The sequence below is a fragment of the Strigops habroptila genome, chromosome 1, assembly GCF_004027225.2.
Source record: "Strigops habroptila isolate Jane chromosome 1, bStrHab1.2.pri, whole genome shotgun sequence".
In the NCBI taxonomy this organism is placed as follows: Eukaryota; Metazoa; Chordata; class Aves; order Psittaciformes; family Psittacidae; genus Strigops; species Strigops habroptila.
The window spans coordinates 133,911,053-133,938,846 of NC_044277.2; the positions used below are offsets into that span (position 1 = coordinate 133,911,053).

Genomic DNA, 27,794 nt, shown 5'->3' on the forward strand with positions numbered 1-27,794 from the left:
TTTGTTTCTTTTAATTTAATCCTTCGGTTTTCTGGGGTCCTGGCTGGGAGCGTGGAAAGGAATGGAATGGAAAGCCATTGCAAAGAGAAGAAAAACAGAAAAGAGAATGGAGACAGAAACACTGTGCATGAAAATATATCTGTATACATACATATAGCTTGTATATGGTGAGCGTCTGACTTTTGGGTAGGGTGCCGTGATTTGAGGTTTGTTTCTGATGAGTCAAAAACTCACAGCTGAAATCACAGCCATGCACTGGCCACTCGCTCGGTTGTCTGTAATCCTGTTAGAAACTCAGTTTTATCATAGACTTTTAACAGGAACTGGGTGTTACAGTTGTGAACATCTACGGAACAGCTAGTCTAGGGAAGAGGATATCAAATGATTGTGAAAAGCTAGACTGCATTAAGACACAATTTCCAGCCTACTGTGCAAGGAACTGTGTTTAAAGAAAACATCAGCAGTGAATATCAACTACTATGTTACGTACTGTTTAAATACTTTTAACTTTCCCTGTTTTGAGACATCATTTCAAGACTGTTTTGACTTTAAGACGTCTTACATGTTGTTCATAAATGCATTCCACAAGAGCTATGAAAAGCACATAATGAATTGTGGGTCAGCAAGGTTTTTACATAAATACTTTGTGAGCCAGATGGCAGGATCCTGCTGCTAAATGAGTAAAACACACTGTTCTTTCCAGAGCAAGTGCTGTAACTGTTATACTGCAGTGACAAACTGTGCTACTGCAGTGAAGAAGTTGGGAAGAGAATATTCAAAGGATATAAGTTTGAGGTAGAATTCAGAGAAGATAATTTGATTCTTAAACTTTTTCATTTTGTGTGGTCATATTGGCTGTTATGACCTCATCTGCATAATAGCTGTTGACTAATGGAATAAATGCAGCCATTCCTTTGGTGAGTCCCCATGTTCCAGTTGCTCAGTCTGTTAGTTAAGCCGAGAGGAGCAGAGCACTAACAGCAGAGCTGTGAGTCTACATTTGGGTGATCTGAGTCAGCTCCGAGCTGTGTTCAAACTCAGACCATTTGTGGCAGCTACAGGTATGCTCACTGGAAGGTTCTCAGTAAGCTCCTGAGATTATTGAATGAACTCACTTTCTGGCTTCAGAAAGCAAAACAACCAAGAAGTTGCTGAATTTCTACCTTAAGGTTTCTGAAATATTTACACAAAGTAAGTGTATAAATATTGATGATCTTGGGCTCTATCAAACCTTCCTTCTGCAAGTTATATTACAAGTTGTATTACCTAGTCACACTCAGCTTTGATGCAGCAACACAACAGGTTTGTTTGTCCTGCGGCACATATTGGACAGAAATACAGAAAGTGGAATATCTATATCTCATTGGTTATAAACATGCTGATGTAAAAGTAAGCTGTCCCACCTTAGGGTTATTAATCATTCATTCTTTGGCACACTTAGCAGTGTTCTTGCTAAATGCTGTACAAATTCCAGAGCAGGAATTTGAGTAAAACAGAAGAGCATTTGTGGTGCTTATTTGTGCTTCTGGTTCTAGTACCGTACAACCAAGCCTAAAAGAAAGAAGAATTTTAGCTCTCAGGACAAGCCTCCCCGCTCTACTTTGTAGGCTGAAAAACAGGCATCCTCTTGCATTAACTTCTGTTTTGGATTTAGTTCTAAACCAGTATTACAAGGAATTAGGCTAAACAAGTAAATGGTGTTACATGTATTTTCTATGTTTAAGGAAAAAAAAGGTATCTGTGAGATACTTGCAGAGTATTCCACAGAGCTGTTCTGACTGTGAATATGTCAAAACCATTAGAAAACAAGTCCTTCTGGCCTTACCGTTTGCATGGGGCACGTTGCTCTGTCTCCTTCCTGAAAGCGTGTTCTCATACCTTGTTCCCTTCAGCCAAAAAAGCAGCCTTTAGCAGAGAGACACTGGAAAAAGTGGAACAGACAGTACTAGACACAACGGAGAATTACCAGTAATTAACTTACCCCCACCATCCCAATCTTTGAGTGACAACAGATGTATCCATTCTGAAACTGGGCAGTAACCTATGACACTCACCACCGATGGGTGGCTTTTGGAAGTCTGTGCTGGAACAGCAGTCCCAGCACTGCCCTGCTGGATGCAGCACTGTTCCCCGTCAACCCAGTGCCCGTGTGAACAAAGCTACATACCATTTGCTGAGGAGGTGCAGTCCATCATCCATTATCTCTTTGACAGACAAACAGTTTTATTAAAGCTTCCTGAACCATTTTCATCTGTGAGTGCAACAAAACCAAAGCAGAGCACAAGGATCTTTTGGCATACAGAAAGTACAGGTGAAGCCTAGAACAGCTTTAAGGCACTCAGTCTGTTGGCTTAGGTGAAACCAGGATTTGGAAATTTGTACTGACACCAAAAGAACATCCTGTCTGATACAGACAGCAGGGGATGGTGTCTTAAAGGGCCTTGACACTGTCCCCGGCAAGAGGAAGACAACCACAGAAACTGCCCAGGTAGGGGAAACAGTATGGAGTTTCCTCATAAGGGATCTGCTGCTTTGGGATTCACATGACCAGTGAGTTTTCCAGGTGGATGGGGGGATACTCTGATTACAGTGAGAGAAACCACCAGAAAGCATGCTAAGGGCACATTTAGCAAACAGGACACTGGAGTTCAATTATTGAGAGGCATGGGAACAGCCCGAGGAACTGGTGACAGTCTGGGACAATGAGATCTTCGCAAGGCATGAGTGCACATAAGCTCATGAAGTCAGATCTCTACAAGTGAAATGAACCGGTCTGAACCAACTGGGCTTCAAGGGCCTCCTGCAGCCAACGTAGCAGTAGGGAAGCCATCATTATGAGGCACAGCACGGTCTTGCCCAGGCTGTGACCTCTCTTGCAGCACCAGGTATTTAACAAACACCCTGGCATCATGGAAGATCCAAGAGGACCAACACAAACCACTGACTGCCCTCTTTGGCTGCTCCAGACGTACAATCTAAAGTGAATAAAAGAGCCAACTGAAGAAAATTAGGGTTTCAGAACTGTTACAGGGCCTGAACAGTGCCTCACGGCCACTACTGTGCACACACAGATTCGGTGGCTAGAAAGAACTGCCCCCTCCTCCTCCATTTATGTAGGTTTAAATAAAAGGTGGCAAATGCCATTCCTAAAAACCCCAGATATTCATAAGTTGAAATGAGAGTTATTACTCAATCAAGATTCTAATGGTCAGTGGCAATGGAAGTACTTCAGAGATCGACCATGCTCTTCTTCCCTCCACTGCAAGGGCAGGCACAGGCAACACGGGTCAGAAGTCAGAGATGATTGTTTAGTGGTACCCACAGTGGATCAAATGAACTCTTGGTAGAAGAGAATAGAAAGGTTGAATTCAGTAAGTTAACAGATGCTAAGAAAGATTTTTAAGAAAACCATGCAGACAGCTTGGGTAACAAAGTCTGGCAAGGGATTGGAAATACATGCCAGGATAGGATGCGTCTCCTTAGATTTTGCTTTAAAACTGTTTAAGGTATCTAACCTATTCTTTCAAAAACAACATCTGAGACCTCAGGGTCTTAAGCTTTCTGAACCAAGTCAGCTCCCAGGTACAGTGAGAAGAAAGCCTGCACGTCAGTCATCGGACAAGGCTTGGAAGCTGGAGTTTGTTTTTTGTTCTGTCGTTGAGTCTGAACAGCAGAATTTCTAGTTGTCTCTGTTTCAGTTTTAATGAAAAAAAAGAATGTAAGGTGTTTTTTTCCTCTTTAAATATTTACTGGCACTAACGGTATTAAGACAGCTTGCAAGGCTCTTCAGGTTCCATATTACTCAACTCTGTTTACAGTTACGTGGTGAAATACTGCAAGGTTCCTTTCCCAACCTTGAATATTGCTACAACATAGCTCCCTCCATTCCCTGCTCAGTTTATTCTCATGTGAATTAGCACACAGCACCACGAAAGCACAGATAATTCAGATACTGCTTTATTTGAAGACAAAGAGACTGTGATATCAGAAGACTGGGATACTAGAGACTGGGATATCAGGTTGGCAAGAGTTGCAAGAAATCTTCAAGTCCTGCAAGCAGGGATACTCATCTTCTTTCCCCATCAGGAGTGTTTGTTGCAACATGAGTTGTAGAGACAGGAAAAAGCCCATGGCTTGAAAATTCTAGTCACATCTGTAACCATTTTTCCCCCAGGGAAAGGAAGCCAGACCACTTGCAGTTTTCCTGGGCTCTGCGTAACTGAACAACTGAAAGAAAGGCTCTTTCTGAGGCTGCCGGTTCAGTCTTTCTCTCAGTAGACATGATACACGGATCAGACAAGTGGCCTCGGTGGCATTTACAACGTCCAGCCAGGCGTTTGCTTCTCCTGTTAAGCAGTAAAACAAAGGGATTTTGTGATAAGACTTACAGATCATTATAAATATAATAAGATCTGTTAAGAATCAGTTGCTTTGCACAGTGGTTCCTTTACACTTAACATTATTAAAAACCATATGGGTATTATAGTGAGAAAAGGACTCCAGAAAAAGAAAAAAGCCAGTGCTAGCCTCTGCAATACGCAGAGGCTTGTATTGCATCTCCTCATATTTAGGGTCTCAGGTTTCAGTCTGTAAAAAAGACCCAGGTTTTATAAATCCTTACGTACAATTTTTTATGTTATTTTTACAGTTTCAGATTTATAAAGTTTTTTAATCTTAATCTAGTTTTTTAATCCTAATTCCTAAGAATTCTTCTCCAGCCATCCCATCAGTTTCTGCAGCATATTAAAGGATTATAAGGAAGTCGTCACAAATCATTGAGAGATTACTAAAAGAGGCAATAATTACCGGTCTTTAAGGATTTGCATGGATTTGCTGGACCACCATCAAACATTTAAATACTTTTTCCTGATATTAAAATGGATTTTGCTGAGTTCAAATCCAGACCTCAGCAGTGGTGTTAAAAGTTTTAACTACTTAATAAGAGATTATAAAGGCACTTCTCTCCAAGGTTATTAGTCTGATTCCAACCAGGGCTGGATCACCAGGAATTATCGTTATCAGGAATCCATGCTTTTTAAACCAAAAGCACATTGGCAGAGCCATAGAGCAAAGTGGCAGGAGATGGGGAAGGTGGTTGTAGTCCTGCTGGCTCCTCCTCCAGCTGCAGGCAGGGAAGCCCTCGGAGCTCCCTTGCCCAGCCTGTCGTACATCAAGCCAGAGAGTATGTCCTCCAGAGCTGCCGTTTCCATCAGCACTCACCCTCTTTATTCAGGTTTCAGTCTTGAAGATGGGAAGGTCACTGATCCAGGCGTGGAACTCGGCTGTATGGACACACTCAGCACTGTCAAAAACGTTCCAGGAATGATGCACATGCAACAACTTTGCACAGTACCTGCTAGGCAGCAGTCGTGTGTAGTGTTCACTGTTGCTTACAATCTTTCTACAGGCTTATCCTCTCACCCAGTTACTGCATGATTAACAGAAAGGTCACCACAAACAGGGGGGGTTGTTTATGCAATAAAGAAGCTGAGCTACCAGGACAACACTTGAGTACATCTCCAACCACTGGGTTTAATGTACACTAGAACATAAACAGAGTATGTTACTCTGGATTACTGCAGTAGTTGTTGCCTTTAAATGGACATCATCTCTGGGCAACGCAGGAAGGCCAGTTCCTCTGAAAACCAGAATTACTGGGTTGAAGAATGTGTAAGCGTTACCTCATGCTCCTTTTTAGTCATCTTCATTATAGCTTCAGTAACAGCTTTGGGATCGTTAGTGCCTTTTGGGCAGATGTTAAAAGCAGCAAAACTTTGAAGTAATTAATTTTTAAGTATTAACTTTTTTTAACCAAACATTTATTAATTCTTTAGCCTGGTAGATAAGTCAGAATTTTAAACAAGAAAATATACAACCAGGAATAAACCCAAATCAACCAACTACAACCAAGATCCAAGTTTAAAAAGTGTGTATTTCTAGCTCTGATTGTTCCCAATATATTTATATTATTATTTTTGAGATATCCAAGTGTGGAGAAGCAATAAAGAGTAATAGGAGGAAACATGAAGCAGGAGACAGAGAGGTCAAGGTTTTGTTAAGAAATTACAAGGAAAACCTTTTTGATTACACTCTTGGCAGGGGGGGAGGGATAGAGTGATTCTTTGTTAGTTTTGAAAGCCAGGTTGGACGGGGCTTGGAGCAACCTGCTCTAGTGGAAGGTGTCCCTGCCCATGGCAGGGGGTTGGAGCTAAATTATGTTTAAGGTCCCTTCCAAGCCAAATCATTCTGTGAGACTATGATTTTAATAGCATCCACTATTTATGTGACTACACTACTCTAGAAGTGACAGCTCAGCCTAGGAGATTAATACTAATTTGGCATTTTCTCCTGCAGAACACTTAACCTGAGAATTTAAAAACACGTAAAATGTCCCACAAGTCAGCATACACAGAAAGCTGAGCAGAGCTGGTTGTCCTCATTCCTGAAGTCCATTTGACTTGGTGTTTTCAGGATAAAAATGGTTTCTTTTATTCCAACATACTGCTTCGGTGGTCCAGCCAAGGCTCACTGCTCTCTCTCAGTGAAAATCCAAGAGACTGCTTGGATGAAGGTTGTGACAATAACAGTGCCTATTCATCTGCACAGAACGAGGAGGGTTTCTTTTGGAAAGACTGAGGTTCCAGGATCACTTTCCAGAAACGAACAGTCCTCCACTGAGGTATGAACACTTTTTTAAATACAAACCCCTCGCCAGCCACAGACAGCAGCATTTGTTTCACAGAAACAAGGAACCTTCTGTTCCTTGACCTCTCATTAAGAAAGCGGTCTCCGGCCACAGTAGCATGTTCTTTAAACAAATCACGTTCCAGTTTTGGAGTAAGACCATATTCTAATAATAGTCCAATTATCACTTAACAAGGCACAATTACTGTCCTACCCGTACTGCCAGGTAGTAATGGAAGGATTTTCTTTGTTCTGTTTCGGTTTTAAGTAGCAACAACCAAATACATGCAAATCGCAATCTACAGGCTCACTATGTAAATTCTTATGAGATAGATGAGGCACGAATCACACAACTCTGAATTGCTAAATGGAACATTAATTGTTTGTAGTGAGACAGATCTTCAGCTCTTTAAAAGTTCACAAAACTTAAAACTAATGCAATTTAATGCAGTGAAAAAGTTTTCTTCCTCAAGAGGTGAGTGGCAATGAAATGGAAGAGAGGATGATTTCTGACTGACGTAAGAAAACAAAGGTGTTCGACAGCCCTGTTTCCTGTATTTGCCTGTATGCTGTATCCAAATCTTTAACTTTTACACTTCCATCATCCACGCACACAGTGATGGATGAGGCTCAGTCTCTACTCCCCTGATGATGTTTCAAGTAAGGAGCGACCCTGCTATAAACTGCCCTGTGGCTACAGGCACCACACCCCGAGATAACGTCATCTTGAAGCCAAACAGCAGGTAGTGCAGGTAATAAATCTCATCTTTTCTCAGTTCCTTTGGATCAACAAAACCTGGACATTTCACTAACAGAAATACGCAGTTGTTACCATTTCAAGTAACAGGCATGCTACTTGGCATTCAAAATCAGATTTTCCATAAGTGTATGAGGAAAATGGGTCTGCTTCGCCTTTGTATTTAAACAGATGCCGTGAATCTCAAGACAGGCCAGTATGTATTTTGAGTGCTGCCTGCACGCCCAGCTGAGGCACGTATGTCACTCCCACACTGCCCCATGCTTGAAAGACTCAGAGGGAACAAAGTACAGAAATCACCATCTCCCCCAAGTCATCTAATTCTGCCCACAGACAAACATATTGCAACAGGAACAATGAGCGCAGGCACAAATGGTGAAGAAAGTGGTACTTAAAAGGAAGCCTAAAGGAATAAAGGCGTAAATGACATTTAAAATGCTTTTAAATTGAAATAGCTCACCTCCCCTTTAGAATGAAAATGCTGCAAAGCCTTTGTGAAGATTTTATACATTCTAACAATTCAACAAAAGAGACTTTGTCATTAATGCTCGGTAGATACAAATAAATTATTCATTAGTAGAACTCACATTTGGGTTTTATTATACACCGTAAAATATACAGGAATCTTGAAGTACTGAAAGAGTGCAGGTAAATACAGTATTCAAGCAGTCACTATTTCTATGTACATGCTCATTAATTCTTCAAAAACCCCTCAAAATTATCAAATAGATCAAAATATTGTCCCGTGTTTCCGCACTATGTTCAGAAAACCAGCTGATAATTTACAATATCATAAAGATTTCCAGTTTCACAATACAAAAAGGATAAAAAGGAAATTGGAATCAGTTTGTAGTAATTTATTTGTACTTTACCAGGACATGCAAGGATTCCTTGCACGTACATAAACAAAGTCACTTGAAAAGTAACAGTTATATTTAAAGCAGAGCCAAATAAAGTAAATATTCATATTTAACAGACAAAACTTCAGCTTAGGTCAGTTTTTTCATTCTCCAGGCAATTCAACCCCCCACAGTAGTCTGTTATAAATTAAAAAAAAATAAAAATATCCGGGCACGTCTGAACTACCTTTACCGGGACCTGTTCCTGCTCTTTGCTTTCTAAACGGAGCACAACAAAGATACACAGCTCTTCCCACAGACCAGACACGGTTCTTTATTCTCTAATAGGGAAATATACTTTTGAATTCACCTCCCCCACCCCCGTAACTGCAGGATAAGGAAAAAAAAAAAAAAAGTGATAGGGAGATAAAATTTTAATCTTACACACAGATTTATGATGTGAGGATTGGACAAATTACTGAAAAGAACTCTCAGTCACAACAGGGTTATAGAGACATTTCAATTCTTTTATGTAGGTTCGTAATTTCCAGGTTACTCTTGGATTTTTAAATTAAAAAAGAAAAATCTCAATCCAAACCCCAGAAATTAACAAAAAAAACCAAGTCTAAAACTGTACAACAGTTACCGCTCCCCTCCCACGGCTCCCACCCCTGCCCTTGTTTATTACACTGTACACGTTTCACCCTGACTTCACCTTGTTAGCTGGTTTAAATTTAGTATTATAAAAGTATGACAAGTTTGTTTTCATTTCACCTAAAAGAGAAAGAAAATAAAACTTAAAAGCACATCTGCTTTCTTTCATGGTACATTTAATAGTGTCGGAAGGCTTTCAGATGATTAAAAAAAAAAAAAAATAAATCAACATTTAAAACCAAATCTAAGCTTCTTTTCCAGAAGTAATTAAGGTTTGGTTGAAATAACTTCTCAAATAACCTACTCCAGTTTTCACAAAAACTTAATTAAAAACAAAACAACAAAAAAAAAATCTTTAAGTTATTTGGTCCTTTGGCAATTTGCAGCACAAACAATGCCTCCTGTACCAAACTCATTTATTGCCTTCAAAATGGTTTTAGTTTCATTGATAATATCTAACTCTAGCATCCTTTGCGTTGTACGATAGTGTCGTTCATTTACATCAAGTAGGGTGCCCAGTCTGCAGAAATTACTCCCGGCACCAGAAACAGAACGGTAGAATACAGATAAATAAAACAGTTTGACATTCTTTTTTTTTTTTTTTTGCCATGGATTCCAAGTACTTATTCAAGAATTTATGCTTCTTCTGCAAAATAAGCTCTTAAAAATCCTCCTAGAGTCTCACAGATTTTAATTTTTTAATATGCAACCACATAAAAAACATCTTCTCAAAGGTCTGTCCTCTTTTTGTGTTCAGACACGGATAGCTTTATGGCAGCACAAGTCTGACCTTCCAGAGTTGACAGTGCGCTCTTCAGACCTACAAAACGCAGCTTCTAATAGGTCTCAGAATCTGAGTCATTGAGTTCGTCTTCTTCTGTGTACGGGTAGCCACCTTCCCTGCCAATGTTGTTGAAAGTACAGTAGGAGCTATGGTCACTCCTCATAATGGGCAAGGAATCGAAGGTGACAGTTTTTGAGGTGTTGGTGTAATGATTAATGGCATTGAACGTAAGGGAAGGTAACGTGCTGCTCGATGAAACAGGCATCATCGTGGCCAGAATGAGCGCGAGGCAGTCAGCCACATCCTTATTGGGCGCACAGGCCAAAGCTGGTGTATAACCTAGGAAGTCAAGAGAGAACAAAACCTTCATTTAAAATGAAGACAATGTAAAAACTTCCCCAAGATCATGTCATCTTTCAGCTGCAAAAGTATTTCATATCGCTTAGTTCCGCACTGCTTTTTTAAAAAGTCAACACACAACCACCCTAAAATTAAATGCATTATCAATTAGAATCTTTTAACTTTCGGTTACAAAACCAACCCAGGAGTTAGTGGGCTTTGGAACAGAGATGTAAATGTTCTATTAAGCGCAGCCAGACACTCCAGGCCAGGAAGAAAAGCCTGGCTATGAAAATAGTGAGGCAGTCACCCGGCTGGGGAAAGGCAGCTAAAGGCAAGCAGGAGTGATGGGTGAAGGCATTCACTAGAGAGCCACTGTAGAAACTGCAGCTCAACATGTCAGGGATTTCTTCATCCAGAAGCTTCCAAGTTCACCACGGACAGTTATCTTAATAAGACGTCTTATCTCAGTAACAAGCTGGTTAAAGCATGAGAGCCAGTTAACTGAAAAGGCAGAGTGCTCTATTTCAGTCAACCTATACTTTGTTACAACATATAGTAATATAAACTATAAAGCCAAGGGCTAACTTTTATTTGAGGGATATCACTTAAGAAATCCACAGAAGTCTGCGGAAATGCCAGCTGGATTAGCAGGCTACAACTTGCAGAGAGAAACTACCTGATGGTCCAACTGGTGTGGCCAAACTCCTGCCAGGCAATGCTACTGTGACAAGCCCCAAATGCAGGGGGACTCCAGCTGTGGAATGATTTGCAGCCAGGTTATGTAGTTGTGAAGTCTCTTCTGGGTAACTGTGGGGGGGCACTGGAATGGGTTGCCCAAGGATGTTGGGAATGCTCCATCCCTGGCAGTGTTCAAGGCCAGGTTGGATGGAGTGGTGGGTGACATGGTTTAGTGTGAGGTGTCCCTGCCCCTGGCAGGGGGGTTGGAACTAGATGATCTTAAGGTCCTTTCCAACCCTGTTCTATGGTTCTATGATTCTAAGTACGACCGCAGATAACAGCCGATTCTGCTCTCAAGACCCGCACAGAAGAGGTGGCCAGATCACCTTGTAGCACCCCTGCTGTACCTATCACCACATGTGATAGATATGCCCACACTGAACTGAACAGGAAGACTCACATTCAGGTACATTTGGAAGTCAAGTCCTGCACCACGCTCAGTCCACAACTTTGAGGTGTAAAACATCAAGGAAAAAGGCACACAGGTAGTTTAAAATAACAAATGGCTTTAAAGCAAACCGCACGATGGATTTCTATCCAGACTTCAGGAAGGCATGGCAGTGCCCGTTCTACCACAAGCTCTTCAACTGCTAAGGAATCATCTTTATTGTAGAAGTAAATCCAGGTCAAGTTTTAGGACAGAGCTCATGAGTAGTTACTGTGTCATACAACCACACAGAAGTTTTAAACAAGTGGGCACATTATGGAATATAACTGTAGGTACAAACTGAGAAAACGGCAAGCAGGGACAACCCTGCAGTTGATTATTTGCTCAGGACAGACCTTGTGCTTGATGCTTGGAACAGAGTAAGAAACAGTCCCTGCCCAGAGGAGCATACAGTCCAAGGAAACACACGGGTAAGTCAAGCACAAAACGCACCAGCTGACCATGCGATAGGGCCGTACAGAAGTGCAGCGCAGCAGATGTTTTCATTGTTAGTAAGGTATCACAGCACTTAAACAGCTCAGTTAACAGTCTGTAGAAGAGATACATTTTGAGAGGATTCAGAAGCAAGGGCCAGAGCTCGCTACATGTGGGTGAAAACTGCATTTCAGGCACGTAAGGCAGAACAGAAGGCTCAGAATTGATACTCAAATGCACACAAATCAATATCTACAGTTGCTGGAGGTTGTATGAAGGCAAGATGACACACAGTTTATTCAAGCTGGCCATATTCAACACCAGTTCTTTCACTAATGTGATTTGATAAAAGTTCAAAGGAGAAAAATTAGCAGTTATCTGCTACCTTTTTGGGTTTTTTGGTTTGGTTCCACTCCAGTCTGGGTCGTGTCATCCCCCTCCCCTTTTTTTAAAAGACTCCTTCTTGCTAAGATCTTGAATACTCACAGCTACGTTCCTTCTGGAACAGAGCATCCCAGTTCATCACAAAAAACATTAAAGGCCAACGTAAAGACTAAACAGATTACTTGTTTCTGTTCAAAGTTCTCCAAACCCAGTGTTCATACTAATATTTGGTGGTAGGTCTTAAGCTCCTGGCTTTCGTAAGTAGGAATGAAATATCAGAGTTTTATTCTTGCCTTAGACACAGCCAAATGAAGTAACTGCTTGCACCATGAAAGACTGACATCTGCATCCTCCACCACTTTATTTTTGTCTATGTTACTTTAAAATTATAAGAACGAATTATATTTTTATGTCTTCTAACTGCAAAGTGATTGTTTACATGTCAGGACAACAGTTATCAATACGTTAAATTTTCTTTGAAGATGACGTTGGTAAAGGTACAAACTCCACTGAAATACTCTTCCTCAGTTCTCATACAATATTCCCCACAATCTGTACTTGTAGATGGAGCAATAGAAGCAGAGCAAGGTGAAGCAGCTTCCTCACACAACAGAAAACAGAGCCTGTGTGATGGACACTGCCTTAAGAGCAGGGCTCCCCCCACCCAAATGCAGAGCTGCTCCTTCCCTGGGGCCTGAAAGGTTCCCTGAAGGAGCCTGCAGGGAAGTCAGAGGGTTATTAATGTGGTCAGTGCAAAGACAGCTCTCAAGATAAACTGAATGAAGTCTCACACTTGGGAAAGAGAAGAAAGTCATCCGAGGCATGAGTCATCTCGTAAGCATTTACAAGAAAAATTCTTTCCAGAAAACTGGAGATTCCAATATAAACCAGAATACAAGTAACGGAAGGACCGGAAAAGAACTAAGGGGAAAACATAATAACAATTTCTCCCCTTTTTTCTTAAAAAAGCTTTTTAAGAAAGGCCAATGATCACCGTAATGATGAATCTAGAAAATAAGAGAAACCTTTGTGTTATGTCAGTCTCTGGAGTTATAGAGAATGCCCCCTCTCACTGCTGTGGTGCACGTTAATAGGACAAATCAAAGATAGGCTGTAGCAGAAAATGCAGCTAGCCTAGCAAGTTACATAGCGAGGGAAAAACCCAAAACAAATGGAAAATTGAGAAGCTGGCTGAGTGACCAAAAAACCCCAGAACCTTCAGATGGTGTCAAAGAAAAAGCTAGTAATCTCTTTCAAGACCAATAAACTTGCATAAATAATTCAAACTCAATGCAATTTTTGTAGATGTGGGTGATGGCAAAATACCATCATCACAGGTGTGGAAATATGGGCAAAGAACTGAAAGATCTGAGTGAGAACTGATACTGATGTCACCCCCCAACCTTAACAACAACAACATTATGATTATTACTACTATTACTATTATAATAATTATTATAATATCATAGTTTTTCCAAGGCAAGTATACCAAGAGCCCATCAGTACCCTTTTGGGTCCTTGAAATGCCTTCTCCTGTGACGGTCTATACCAAGGATGCATGGAGCCTCTGGATACATGGGGTGCTTTTGCCACTCCTTCCCAGTTAGGCTGATTTCAGCCTCCAGTACAGTCAGCTCTTGGGATCCTCCTGTCACTCCAGAAATACAAACGGGTTCCACCCCTTGATACCTTGATGGCATCAGGGTACACTGTGCACCGGTATCTCCTAGAGCCTTATACTCCTGTGGGACTGATGTGCCAGGCCATCTGATCCACACAGTCCAGTACACACCAGTGTCCCTCTCCTCCACCTGGCTGGAGGCAGGGCCCCTCGAGTCCCGGTCACAGCATTTTCCATTTACTTCTTGTAAAAATTAGAATTTCTTCCATAGGCTCAGGAGTAAGATCAGTCCTTCCACTCCCTTTGGGGAACTGCCCACTGGAGCAGCAATTTTCCTGGAAGAACCCTCTTTTGTAATTGCTTTTCCTTGCAACTCACGCACCCATGTCTCTACAGTTAAGGCAGATTTTCCATCCCACTTCCTCATGATTGCTCTGTGGTCAGGCAGGTAGAATCACAGGGTACCCCGTGGTCTGTACCTTCTGTATCCTCTTAAGAAAGAGAAAGTTTCTATATCCTCTTAAGAACAGCTAAAATATTCAAAAGTGTTTATTTCTTCAGTCTGCTTTGCTAAACACAAAGCTTTCACCACTAATCATATTCTTAAGCCTTTCCACTAAAATAACAGTTTCTCCTATATTTTTACTTCATTAGAATTAAATAAATTAATGTAATTTTTTTGGTTTTGTTTTTAGAAACACTCCAGAGGTAGATGCTAAAATCTAAGACAGGCAGACCTAAAACAGAACCTGGCCATCACTACTGCTAGCTTTTCCATTTAATGTAAAAGGTACAACTATGGAAAATCGAGAAGACTTTTGCAAGAGGTTTTGCAAGCCTGCTGGCATACTCATACTTACAAGAACTAGGAAATCAAATTAGTGGCAAGTGAAATATATTGGTAAATCCCATGAACGTTTCCCTTGATCTCTCACAACTCAAAGTATCTATCACTTTGCACATACTGTACTTCAAGCTGGCACATTCATCCAACAGAAAAAGAATTCATTATGAATATTCTCAAGGCTTCTTAAAATTTTATAAACAAAGCAACTGTTACCAGAAAGAAAACCACAGCGAGGAACAAGATTAGTTCCTCAGTTGGCACACTTGGGATGAGAAACAGAATCAAAAGATAGGTTTCCCAATCTTTCCATTTTAGGGAGTTTCATTTAGCAGTTACCCCTGACCCTTATTTTAGGCAAGGAACGATCTTTAGATCACCCATGTCACTTTAAGCAGTGTAATCTGTGTTTCTACAAAGTCACAGTAAACGTTAAGAAAGGAAAAATTTTCCAAACTGGAAATATAATTAGAACTATTAATTAGGCACATCCCAACCTGATCCAAAAAACCCCAACTGACAACAAACCAGGAAAACCAACCAAACAAAAAAAATCCCCATAGCAAATCAACAAAAAAACCCCAATCCCCAAACCAACCCCCAACCCCAACAAACCAATAACCAACCAACCAAAAAAAGCCCCAAGCAACAAGCAAGAACATTCTCTCTCCACCCTCAAATCCCAGCTACTGCTTTCATTTAAGACCCACTGGGGTATGGCATAAGAGCAGGAGCTCTTGAACGCTTTTAAAAGCACAGCTTTGGAGGAGCACAGATGTCTTACAAGAAAATACGCAAATAAGAAGTCAGTAGATCTAATTTTCTTTTGTTCTTACAACGGGTAGGACTTTCTGTGAGGAAGCAGTTACTTTTTCTTACTTCTACGTACCAAAACACACTAAAGAGCCAGAAGCTTGAGACCAGTAACTGAGATCTGTAATTTGTACTTGCTTTTAAAAGATAACACCAGTATACCTACCATGGCAAAATGAATGGCAATTCAACCCAGATTCTTTACAGCTGAAAGTTATATTTTACTTTGAGCACTACTCAATGGTTCTTCTGACCATTTTCAGTATGCCAAAGCTAGTGTATTTATAGGGTATACATTATTAACTACAAATGCAAACCAAACATTTCTGTGCTGTGACCTGCATTGTTCTGAAAGTTTTCACTCTCCTTATACTTCTGCTGCTTTGTTAAAATGACCCATCACCAACGCATTTTTTTCCTATGGGGGAACGTACTGCAAGGCTCAAAGGACATTTCCAACAGGTTATTGCTTTCCAGCGGGCTGAGTTTAAGATCACTGTTCCTTATGGGGAAATAAAGTTAAATTTTTCTTACCATTTTCATCTACAGCAAGTACACTTGCTCCCTTCCCTAAAAGCTCTTGAACTACAACCGTTAGTCCATTCCGAGCAGCAACATGCAGAGGTCTGTGAAGACAAGCAAACTCTTATATAAACTTAGAACAAGATATTAAGTAAGATAGGTAGCTTGTATCTAGTTAAATGAATATTGAAATATTTATACTTGTATGTTATTTACACATTATATAAATATTGTGGATATAACAATTAAAACAGGAAAACCAGCAAAACTCTTCTCACTGCCAAGAAACTCTACAATAACAATTGCGTATTTTCTTCTTTTTAATGGCACCGCACAGTGGGGAAGTACCTACTAGAAAAGGCCTGCCTGCTTGTGAAATTTATCACGTTAAGAAGACCCTACTGTTGATAAATCCTTCGCTGAACTCCTGCAACAGATCTTGTCACATCTGAGAGTTACTGCACATCTCTGGCAATAATCATTAGCATACTAACAGCACAATGGCAGTCATAGTTTATTGCACATAAATGCTTTAAAGAGAATGCAGCAGCATTTCATCCTTCTTTTAGAAACTACTATATCCCATTGTGACTAGAGACTAAAAAAATATTTTAAGTATAATGCATGAAGCAAGAGAAGCAGATTACTTTTCAAAACCTGAAACTATTAACCATAACTCCATTTTGCAGTGACTTGATCTATCAAGAAAAGTGTAGCTTTATCTCCAGTATTCTAACTGTATCTTTTTCAAATGCAACAGTTTTTCAGCACTGGTTCCCACTGATTTAAAACCCTGCCACCACTCAACAGGAACAGAATAATCAGCTTACTTCCCTTCTGCTTTATACTGCTATTCACTCATTTTGAGATTCTTAAAATTGCTTGAACTAAGTGTGACCTATATTTTGATTTGGAAAGAAGTGACGACTTACTTAGAGACCAGGAATGCAAAAGATACAAATAGGAGCAGCGGTATCCATGGTGCTTATATTAAAGTATTAAAATTCAAGAACCACTGCACACCACATATATACTGAAAAATGTACTGTAATTAAAATAGTTTTAATATAGAGGCCAACAATTTTATATGCTTATCTCGCCACAAAGAAGGACATTGTTTAAGCTGGTTAGAAAGTCAGTTTAGTTACTAAAACACATTTGTTACACCAGTAATATTTTAAACAACTGTTAAAATCTTGCAATTTATATAAACATTTCATGGAGGTGTGAATATGTACCTATTTTTCCCTGACATTCCTTGATCAGGCTACATGAGCCAAGGCATGTGGGTGGAATTACATGAGCCTGTGGTAGCATACTTTCCCACTTCTTTTCCCATCTCATTATTGCTTTCTCTCTCTTCTCTCAGACAATCTCACCTAGAGCTTGAAATAAGGTAATCAATCCCTTTCCTGCTTCTGGTTATTTCATGCTGCTTGAGGTATGTTATGGTGAGCAGCAAGTGCAGAGGAAGTCTTAACTCCTTAGTTCAAGGAGATTTCTGGGAATAGTTGGAAGAACTGTGGTAGTTCAAACATTACACACTCCAGAAGTGATGTAAGGCCAGAAAAACACATGAGTTGCTTACGAGTTCCAGTAATAATAATGTTTGTTATTTTTATAAAAATAACAAGTTTATTATTTTTATTTCTAAATGGTCTGTGATAGCATTATTATAGCAGTCTAACAACTCATGTAGATAACTCAGCTACATATAAAGTGACAAATACTGCCTGTAACATAAACACATTCTTTAAAAGGAAAAAATGCAGAGTCATTTTAATAGCTCATCCTGACATATATCCTTAGTATGACATACCACTCCATTTTTAAGTTTTCTTTATGATTGCACTAACAAATAGGCTTAATTCTACTTGAGAGACCTTCACGAAGTGTTAAGAATACTGTATTATCCATAACATTGAACAGGAACAGAAAATAGTCTCTCATCCTAGTAGGAATAGGTGTCTTTTGCTACCAGAAAGCATGCTGAAGAATAAAAGCATACTTCAGCTAGGTTTTTTGTTTTAATTAGCTACCTTTGAAGAGCAAGTCTTAGTTTGCCTCGAATGAGTTGTAAACTGGAATGAGTTTGAACTGAAAAAATGTGCTAATTTATAAACCAGGAAAATACTGGTTTACAGGTAGTCTCAGTGGATCACACTAATTCCACACAGGATCTCCTGAGTCACAATATGGTAAGATTTATTTATCATACCTTTCACCCAGCTAAAACTAGAACTTTAAGTGTGAGCAAAACACTGTTTCACTTCAGGTCGGTTCAACTCTTGGTACTTATTAAGCAATTAAAATTAAACCAATTTGGAAAAAAAAATCTGAAAAAATATTCCTCTGTGAACAAGATACACAAACAAAACTCATCTGTAAAACACACTTATTGCTGATACGTACGTTTGCAAGGCTGCATTGGTGGCATTGATGAGGTTTCTATCCGTAATCTTCTCCAGTATTAACAAGGCACTAGTTTCATGACCCTTAATACAGAACAAACATCTGTCATATAACAAATACTCTTCAAAAATTGCTTTGGATGCCTTTTAAAATTAACAAGTTAGTATTTGCAAACAGTGCTCGATAACATTCAGCACTGGTAAGTCAGACTACATACACACCTTGCTGCAAGCCAAATGGAGTGCTGTGTTCTTAGAACTGTCTTGCAAAGTCAGATCAGCCTTAGCACTGCTAACCAGCACCTCTGGGGAAATAAAAGACTTGCCTTAATGTCTTACATTTGTGCAAAATGAAAGCATAATTTTGACAAAATATATCCACAAGAACACTAACTATAAGGCAGTTTTACCCATAGTAAGATTAACAAATGTAAGGGCAGAAACATGTTAAGCTTTCTCTTTACCAACTGTATTCGTCTGTCCATTTTCTGCAGCCATCATTAAAGGTGTTTTCCCAGAAGAATCTACAGCATTTACTTGAGCATTGTGGCTGAGCAGAAGCTGTAGACACTCAACATGATCTGTAAAAGCTGCTGCGTGAAGAGGAGTTCTACAACAGATCAAAAGACAATATGGCCATGTTCAGCCATGCTTTCTACTGTATTTAAAGTGGCATCCTGACTTGTCATCCTGCAGATACAAAAGACTGGGCAGTCCCTCCCACTGATCCTTTGAAGTCATTATTAAGTTGTGACTGCTGTCTTCAGAAAGTCATCTTCAAGTAATTTCTCTATGTAGTTTATAACATAGACAGATACAATTTGATTCAGAAAAAATAATATATACATAAGATACTACCTACCAAGTGATACAATTTAAAACATGCTCAAACTTGCCTATTCCAGCCCAAACCAGCATAATCATAAAAGGCCAATTCAAGTTTATTGAATCAGAACAGGATTTTTAAAAATCTAAAATTTATTGCTAGCATAGAATAAAAATAAAATCTTCAGAGAATAAAAACGGGGGAAGAGGGAATTAACCTAAGTAGTAAATACACCCCCCCAATTATTATATTCTTCCACTGTGCATTTACACTCTTACCTTCCTTTTGAATCTGTTGAATTTACAATACCAGCACCTAGTGTATCAATTAACATTTCTGCAGCACCTTCATTGTCATTTATCCTACAATGAATTAAACAGGCTGTTATTTACAGAATGATAAATCTTTTGTTAAATACAGCAATGAAATCAATAAAGAATAATTTTGCGCTTCCTTACACAGCACAATGCAATGGACTGAAAGAATTTCCTTCCATTTTCTGGAAAATTTCCTGTTCCAGGAGGAGCTCTACACAACTGTCATGACCTAAAGCAAATAGAAGAGTTAGGTATTAAAAGAAAAGGAAAAGGTCTATTTATGGATTACAACAAAAATTACGTGTCTAAATCAGATTAAGCAGTATTTTATTTGAAAGCTTCAAAGACACACTGGTTATATTTGATAGGACTACATTTAGGAACTAAGACATTTTTAGAATCCTGAAAATCAAACTAACACTTAACACTGTAAACTTTGTGAAATTTAGAAGGGATGTCATGCTGTCTGAAGAACATCCAGAACAGCTTTTTTTTGCCTATCAAGGTTGATTTGAAGCATGTTTAAAAAAAGATTTAATCTGAAACCATTCCTCCCATCCCTGTGAAGGTTAATTTTTTGGGGATGTGTGACACTTCTATTCACAGGTACTATGCTTAATTTCTTGAAAGAATCCTTGAAGCGTAAAATTAAGCAGGCAGTTCATAACAAAAATGTAGTACAAAAATAAACACCTCACATTATGGATCAGATGTTAATTAATTCCCCCTCAAGGTATCATGTCCGTCATCTTGTCACATTGACTAATATAAACTGAAAAAGGACAGATTTTATATGTTGCTTTTGTAAGTAGTAATAATTTCTATCTCAATATCAACGAACACATTTAGACTTGTACTTTACCTTGAATGCACCTTACCATTATAGCAGGCCCAATGCAGTGATGTATAGCCGTGATTGTCTGCTATTGCAGGTACTGCATCCGCAGATGCAGCTGACTGCAGGAGAGCTCCTAGAACACCTATATGTCCACATGCAGCTGACAAATGTATAGGGGTTCGTCCCCTACAGTCTCGTAATAAGGACTTAGCACCATGTTGAAGCAATGCTTCCACACACTCCTCATGCCCAGTAACTGCCTACGAGAGACAGACAGGTAATACCAGTTTTGCAAATATTTGTATTATAAGAGCAACAGTGTACAACTAAAGCAAGCAAATGTCAGGTAATTTCTTACATTTTCAAGTAATAACAAAATAAGCACAGTTTTTTTTTTATTCCTAGAAACAGCCATTCTGTTGGAAAAATAGCAATGTATTATAATATCGATGACAGAATAATTTCTTGGAATAATAGGGAATGAACTGCTAATCTCCAGGGCTCATTCAACTCTCTTATCTGGCAGAGACTATAAACAATCAGTATTTGGCATATGGCATGCATCATCCTTTTCTTCCTCCTGTTAACACTAGCCTCCACCCCGTACCAAGCAGCTGTACTCTGTGACCTCTCCAGTCTACACTTCACAGCAAGATTAAGAGACTCTATGAGTCCACAACAATTCTGATGGTACGTAGCAAACAGGCAAAAGCCAGACCTTTGAAAGCACCTAAAAAGACAATTAAAACCTAATAGCAGCAAGACGAGAATAATGAGAAATTCGTTAACACTACATATTAAGTCTTTATTTGAAATTAATACGTATAAAACTGGAAAGGACAGAAAAGGAATATTCTCTTACCCCTCTATGTAATGCTGTCCTTCCCCACTTATCTTTGGCATCTACATTTGCTCCTTTGTTAAGGAGTGAATAAACACAGTCGGTGTGCCCATTGAGAACTGACAACATCAGAGGAGTCCTAAGCAGAGAGTAAAATGAAGTGTAATCTACATGGAAATTAACAGACTAGCATTCAGCTGAAATACCACAATTACTATCTTTCTGGTCAATACTGTTAAAATTTACATCATCAATGATCTTCTCTAGCACTAACTTCACTCCAGGAACGACACTCATATTTCCTTTTTAGACTCCAGAAAATAAATATCCCTGTATCAGAAGGCCTGATTAAGGTACTAGAATCCATTTTTCCAGCATATAAGACACAGTTTCCTCCCAACTGAACAAGAACATTTTTCATCATCAGTATCATGTTTATTGCAAAATACACATTCACATTTGTCCTAGTTGAAACATCTATTTATGAAGTGTCTATTTATTAAAGTAATAAATTAAAAATCACCGATGTAAAACATTTAGGTTTTCCTTTTATAAAATGCAGTAACTTGTGAAGAACAGAACGTGTACAGTTTAAACTCACTGTCCATTTCCATCTTGAATGTCCACTGCGTTCTGTGGCTCTGCATTTCCTATCAACAGTCGCAAACATTCTGAATGACCATTGGTAGCTGTAAAACATCATAAAAATATGTGCTTTACATTAACTGCTTTTGAGTATACAGCTCAGACAGAATGGTAACCTGCTCTGACTAAAGCCCGTTAGCTTGACAACCCACTGTACAGCTTTACCATTGTTACAACTTTAATTAAAAAAAACCAAAAAAACAAACAAACAAACCAAAACCCATTCCCCCTCCAAAAAAAGAGAGAAATGAACACTAGAAAATGATTTCAGAAATCTGACATTCTCAACTGGATAGTATTAAAAGTAATTGATTCCAACTGTCAATTGCCAACAGGTATTTGTTTTTTTGCATATAAATGAGGTGGCACACATTAACCAGAATTAGAATATATGCTTATGCAACATCCACACGAAGAAGTAATTAAATACAGTAATTAGCATAACTTTTGCTTGTTTTAAGGCCCAGGTAAACACACAACTAGCCAATCATACACAGATTTTGTTAGCCAGTGTAGCATTTGCATAGTTATGAAATATTAACTGAAACCACATTTAGAAAGAGGGGAAGGAAATGTAATGCATAGAAGTAATTAACCAAGCAGTTAAAAAAAAAAAAAAAAAACGAAAAAGAAAAGAAACTAAGAGTTGAGAAATCACATTTAAATGCAACTCATGAAAGATAAATGATTGCTTGTTGGAGGGGAAATTATTTCTGACATACAGCTGCTGTATTCAGTCCACATAACAACAGTGACAATTCATGCTTCTCTAGCTGACAGAAATGCTAGCAGAAGTTAGAACCTAAATCAAATAGATGAATACAGCTTGTACTCATGGACAATAAATTAAGTGGTTAGAATGATGTTTTGTACATAATGCTCTTTTTACTGCCACATTTCTAAAACGCTGTAACTAAAAATATCAATTTAAATAAGGCTATTTTCAAAGAGAGGGGAAAAAAAAGAATATATCATGAATGCTAGACTTTGAGAAAAATAGGCTCATAGACATGTTCTAGGAAACCCAGCAAGAAAACGTTGCAAAGGATTGCTGTTATTTTGAAAACACTCAGCAGTCATTTAAATCCTTGGAAAAAACCCAAAGGATAGTTTTCATGTCTCTTCTCAAAATGGCAAAATTCTCCAAGACTCCAGTCCTATTTAGAAGCATTTTACTGCCAAGACAGGCAACACAATTCACATCTCCAAATTTGAGCCTACAGTCTGGGCTGCGTGAAAGATGAGGAAACAGGAACATGTCACTGAGGCCTGTCAGCACAGCTAGCCTAGCGACTTGAACGGACGAGAACAGTGCACCCTTCCAGAGGGCAGCACTCCTGCAGCCAAAATGATTTATTGGGTTAATACTGTTTTGTACCTGCAATGTCTTTGTTACATCTTTCTCAGCATAGCATATTGTCATTGTAAAATTAAAAAGTCGTTGTACATTCCTAAATACGCTTCTTAGAACACCAGTGAGACTTCTAAATACAAAGATGATCCACTTGAAAAGCCAAAACTTTAGAGGTTGGTAGTTAGCACATACCTGCAGCATGTATTGGGGTCCTCTTTACAACATAATCTTTCACTAAGATTGATGCTCCCTGGTTAATGAGCACATCTACACATTCCACATGTCCCTTAAAGGCAGCAAGATCCAGTGGTGTCCTTCCATTATTATTCCTCACATCAAGGTCCAGTAGCGACTGTACCAGCACTTCCAGAGCTTGATGGTGGCCATGATAGGCCTACAAGAGTAAGAAAATGCTTCAGTTTTCCTGTTCTTCTCATTTTTCCCTTTCTTGCCAGGATTACAGAAATGAAACAGTGAAAGCTGTCTTATGAAGCAAGTTTGAAGTGAAATGCAAAAACTGTCCTGTATAGCTCATTCAGGAATAGTAGTACATACTTCTGCATTTCATTTATTGTTATTGATCTATTTAAAAAAAACAAATCAAGAATGAATAAACCTATGTCAACAATTGTCTGCAATTAGATGAGCTATCATCACTAAAGAATGAAATACTTACAGCTAAATGCAGTGGACTTATAGGTGCTCTGTTGTCTGAATCATTCAGCATGTCAGTACCTGATGTTTCCATTAGCTTAGCAGAGAGAGAAAGTCAGAGTAAGTGCAAAACCCCCCTCGTCTTTAAAAACATTCAGCATAATTGCTACAGTTTCCAGTATACCCATATTGAAAAATAAAGGAAGAAAAATAATAATATAGGATTATAGTTTCCTTAGGAATTCTAGATCTCTTCCAATCTTTAAGAGTCAGAATTGCAGTGACTGCAACCTCCCTCCCCATATTCATCTCCCAAGATCAGTTGTTTAATTTTGCATACCGAGGCAATAATTAAAACAGAAACTAATTTAAAATGAAGCAGTCATATGAAATGATATAGATAAAAATGCATACAAAGGGACAATAGGGACAGGTGAGAACAGCTGTAGTAGGAAAAAACCCCAAAACCAAACAAGTAAGCATTTAGATTAGGTGAAAAGACAGCAAGAAAACAATATGAAAAGCCAGAAGGCAGGAATGATTTCTCAGAATAGACAAACATTTCCCAAAGAGAACAAATGGACCCAAAAAAAGATACAAACATTATAAAATAGGATGAAAATATCTATGCGTATACATTTCTATTTGTTACTTTCAGATGTGTTCTAAGATTTTAATTATTGCTCTTTTCAAGACCATATTAAATTAGTATACTAGTAGAATTAAAACATTAAAAGCATTTGAAAAACACCAAATGTATTCAGATCACTATGTTTTCATTATCACGCTTTTATGCCATGGTCATAAGAATGTTTAAGTAAAAAAATAAATAGCTTAAAAATAATTTTCTATTTTAAAATTCTGGATTGCAATTAAATCCAAACTGCAACTGAAATGAAAGAATACATCTATGCATTGAAGGAATGGTTGAATAAGTCTAAAAATAAACAGTATTTTAAAAATTACATGTTACAGTAGTACTTTAACGTGAGAAAGGATGTACACTTACAACATCAAGAGGCGTTTCGCTTGCAATCTGCAATTAAAAACATTCAGAATACAGTTTGAATACATTTGAATATAAAAGTATAATTTGTATAAAAACACTAAGTTGTATAACACAGAGAACATAAAATTAGCATATGAAATAACATACACAGTTTTACAAAGGGATTATTAAAAAAACTACCTGAGGCTTTATTATCTAAAATTCTATTATGTGGCCATTAGTTTCTGTCACTACATGAACTATTTTAAAAGGCATCTTTACTTTACAGGTTTTCCCTACATTTTTATTTGCTCCTGCAGACAACATTTGTGAAATTTCCTAACACTTCTCAAGTGGAATAACCTGTGGTTATTTTACTTCAGCCATCAGGAAAAAAATTTCGCAGTGTATTTTAAGTTAAGGAACAAACCAAAACTAATATCCCACATACTCAACCAGTTATCTCTTCATCAAAATGTATTATCTTTTTAGGCCAGTATCTAGCATGTTCTAGGTTCTCACCTTGCCCTTTTTACTTTTAAAGTGTACCAAGTGCTTAAATAGCCTCACAGGGGCTGAAAATCACTCTTGACCTAGCTTACAAATGAACCATCAAGGTGGAGGAATCCTCCGGCCTCTGCATCATACTCTGTAAGAGCAGCTGTTACAGCTTTCATCTACAATAGATCTTCTTACCAGTTCAAGACATAAGCGATGACCATAAGCAGCTGAATAATGTACTGCATTGTATCCTTGTTTGTCTCGGATCCCCGGATTGGCATCGTTTCTTAGCAAGTATTCCAGGCACCTATTTAAATTGACACATGCAACCATATATCTAAATGTTGAATTTCAGCTATATGTTAAGTGTCAAATTATTCAAATTCAATTGGAAAATAGAATACAGCACACAAGAACACTGATTTAATGTACAATATTGGCTAGGACTAGAGAACACCTAACTCATTACGCCAAGTCTTAAAGTCAAACACAAAGCTTCCAAAATTCAAAAGAATCCTCCTCTGCAGACATCCTGCCTCCTCTGAATTATCTGACTTGGTTAAAGCTAGTATTTCATGGCTATTTTCCTCCTAGCTATTACAATTGCAGTTATCTTTGTTAATATAAATGATTACCACTTTTGTATATTTTTCGGTAGCAGTACACTCTTCTGTACTTATAGAAGGAAGAGAACCAATAGCTGAGTTCTTCATGGTATGTATCCAAGAGTCATGCACACATACGCTTCCACTACCAGACACTAATTTATCAATTTATTTATATAATAAACACATTTAGTTGTTGGCATGCTTATATCCTACCATTCCTTACTTTCACCACACAAAGTTATAAGGCAGAACATGGTCATCACAATTTCAACCACAGCCAGCCGTGAGGATGAAAGATTAACTCATCTCCCTTTCCCTGTTTTTCTGTTTTCAAGAGATTCCATGCATGCACATAGAACAACTCCAACCAATAACCCTTCCTATTAATAATTTTTTGTTGTCTATCATTTCAGCAACACTTTGCAAAGTCATCATCATGACCCTGAACTGGATGGTGAAATCCCACAAAAGCAGCCATTGCTGGCAGGAAGACAGCATGACCCTGCAACAGCAGAACTCTCTGTAAGTTTTTTCAAGGAAGGGGTCAGCAAATGTAACAGGACAAGTTCATCATCTGAATGAGGTCCAGTACCAGCTGTGATGAAATAGAAACACATTTCAACATGAGTAAGAGACAGCTGTACTGGGTCAAGGGCCCGGTAACCTCGTGTAACAACAGCGATCTGCTGAAGACCTGACATTTGCTTTTCCAGTCATAGGTTGAAAGTAACAAACCATGTGGTGAAGATGAAAGGGAGAAAAAGCTGCAGGAAAAACTACGAACAAGGAGATGTCCAATTACAACGTACTCCGTCTCATTACAAAGTCGAGACAACAGGAGTACTCTCACCATGTTGTGCCCAGCATAAAGGAGATAGGTGGGTAGTGAAAAAAGGTAAAAATTCTCCAGTTTTAAAGAATAACACACATAAGATAAGATATAAGTAACTTTACAACAAGTTCAATGTATCTAATAAAAAGCTACTTGTAAAGCATATCTATGTTTGTAACCAACTAATTCAGGTTTTACTTGCCCAGTAAACAAATGCCTAGATTCCACTAGTGGCAACTGAACCTGCATGTTTTTATTTGAAATCAAACAGGATGAGATTTCTGAGAGTCCAAAGACAAGATAAATTGTCCCACTAAGTGAGAATTACTGTTCCTACATTTTATTTGTCCAGTCACCTAACTTTCTTTGTTAACCAGTGATTTTGTATTAACATTCATGGCTCATTTATAAATGTTAAACACTACTGGCCTTGGCTATCTAAATCTCTATTTCTTTGTTTTCTCTATTTGTGTGCTCACAAAAAATACAATACACTAAATACTGCAGGAAGCAAAGTCTACTAAAAACCCTTGAGCACCCATTCTTTCCAGTGGAAAACAGGTAATTATTTTTGCTGTTTGTTCTCATCCAGGGAAGAGATTATATTTGCATCTTTTGCATACTTAACTGCCCTCAACAGGCGTCTTTCAAAGGAGATAACAAAACTTTGTGAAAGAGCAGATAAGTTAATTTTATTTCCCATTTACTTATTGGTGTACTGTCTATTAAATAATTCCAACACAGAAGGAGCGTGGGCTTTTCTCCCCTAACAGCCGCTTAGTTTATCTCATTCTGCAATGATGTTTCTTTACCTAGTCTTGTCAAAACGAGGCTCGCTGGTGTTTGGTCCAGATCAGAAGCATTTGTTAAAGATATAAAAGAAAAACTTCCAAACAGGAACAAACCAGAAAATAATTTTCAACAAAACCGTCCTTGTCCCTAAAATCTGTCTTTAAAGATGTCTCAACAAAGACTATAAAATGCCCATAAATCTGTTTGGAATTTCTATGTAGATAATTTCCTGACCTTTTTTTCCCCAGGCTTTATATTCCAACTCAATAATAATTTTTAGCTTTATTCCTATTCTGAATATGAGCTGAGCGGTTCTGGTTTTCCAGCTGTTACTAATCATCTT

General features: G+C 38.5%; 1 protein-coding gene and 1 long non-coding RNA gene across 3 annotated transcripts in view; both read right to left on the reverse strand.

The window, feature by feature from the left end:
* Positions 1-3,935: 3,935 nt before the first annotated feature.
* On the reverse strand, positions 3,936-5,593 carry LOC115618822. The gene is made up of 2 exons (XR_003994859.1): positions 5,221-5,593; positions 3,936-4,346 (listed from the first exon to the last, which is right to left on the reverse strand). It is a non-coding gene; the product is annotated as an uncharacterized LOC115618822 (long non-coding RNA).
* Positions 5,594-8,018: 2,425 nt separating this feature from the next.
* ANKRD28 (ankyrin repeat domain 28) overlaps positions 8,019-27,794 on the reverse strand; it is a 119,338-nt gene continuing 99,562 nt past the window's right edge. Inside the window, exons 15-28 of one of the 2 annotated variants that reach the window (XM_030510588.1) lie at positions 25,415-25,526; positions 24,740-24,766; positions 23,753-23,827; positions 23,269-23,470; positions 21,679-21,766; positions 21,099-21,216; positions 20,277-20,496; positions 19,540-19,627; positions 19,360-19,443; positions 18,720-18,865; positions 18,478-18,560; positions 18,257-18,339; positions 15,857-15,948; positions 8,019-10,057 (exon numbers count right to left, since the gene is read on the reverse strand). In XM_030510588.1, coding sequence (XP_030366448.1) covers positions 9,771-10,057; positions 15,857-15,948; positions 18,257-18,339; positions 18,478-18,560; positions 18,720-18,865; positions 19,360-19,443; positions 19,540-19,627; positions 20,277-20,496; positions 21,099-21,216; positions 21,679-21,766; positions 23,269-23,470; positions 23,753-23,827; positions 24,740-24,766; positions 25,415-25,526 — 1,705 coding nt within the window. In that variant the 3' untranslated portion in view covers positions 8,019-9,770. The remainder of the gene's footprint in view (positions 10,058-15,856; positions 15,949-18,256; positions 18,340-18,477; positions 18,561-18,719; positions 18,866-19,359; positions 19,444-19,539; positions 19,628-20,276; positions 20,497-21,098; positions 21,217-21,678; positions 21,767-23,268; positions 23,471-23,752; positions 23,828-24,739; positions 24,767-25,414; positions 25,527-27,794) is intronic. The other variant, XM_030510677.1, reaches the window with a different exon arrangement.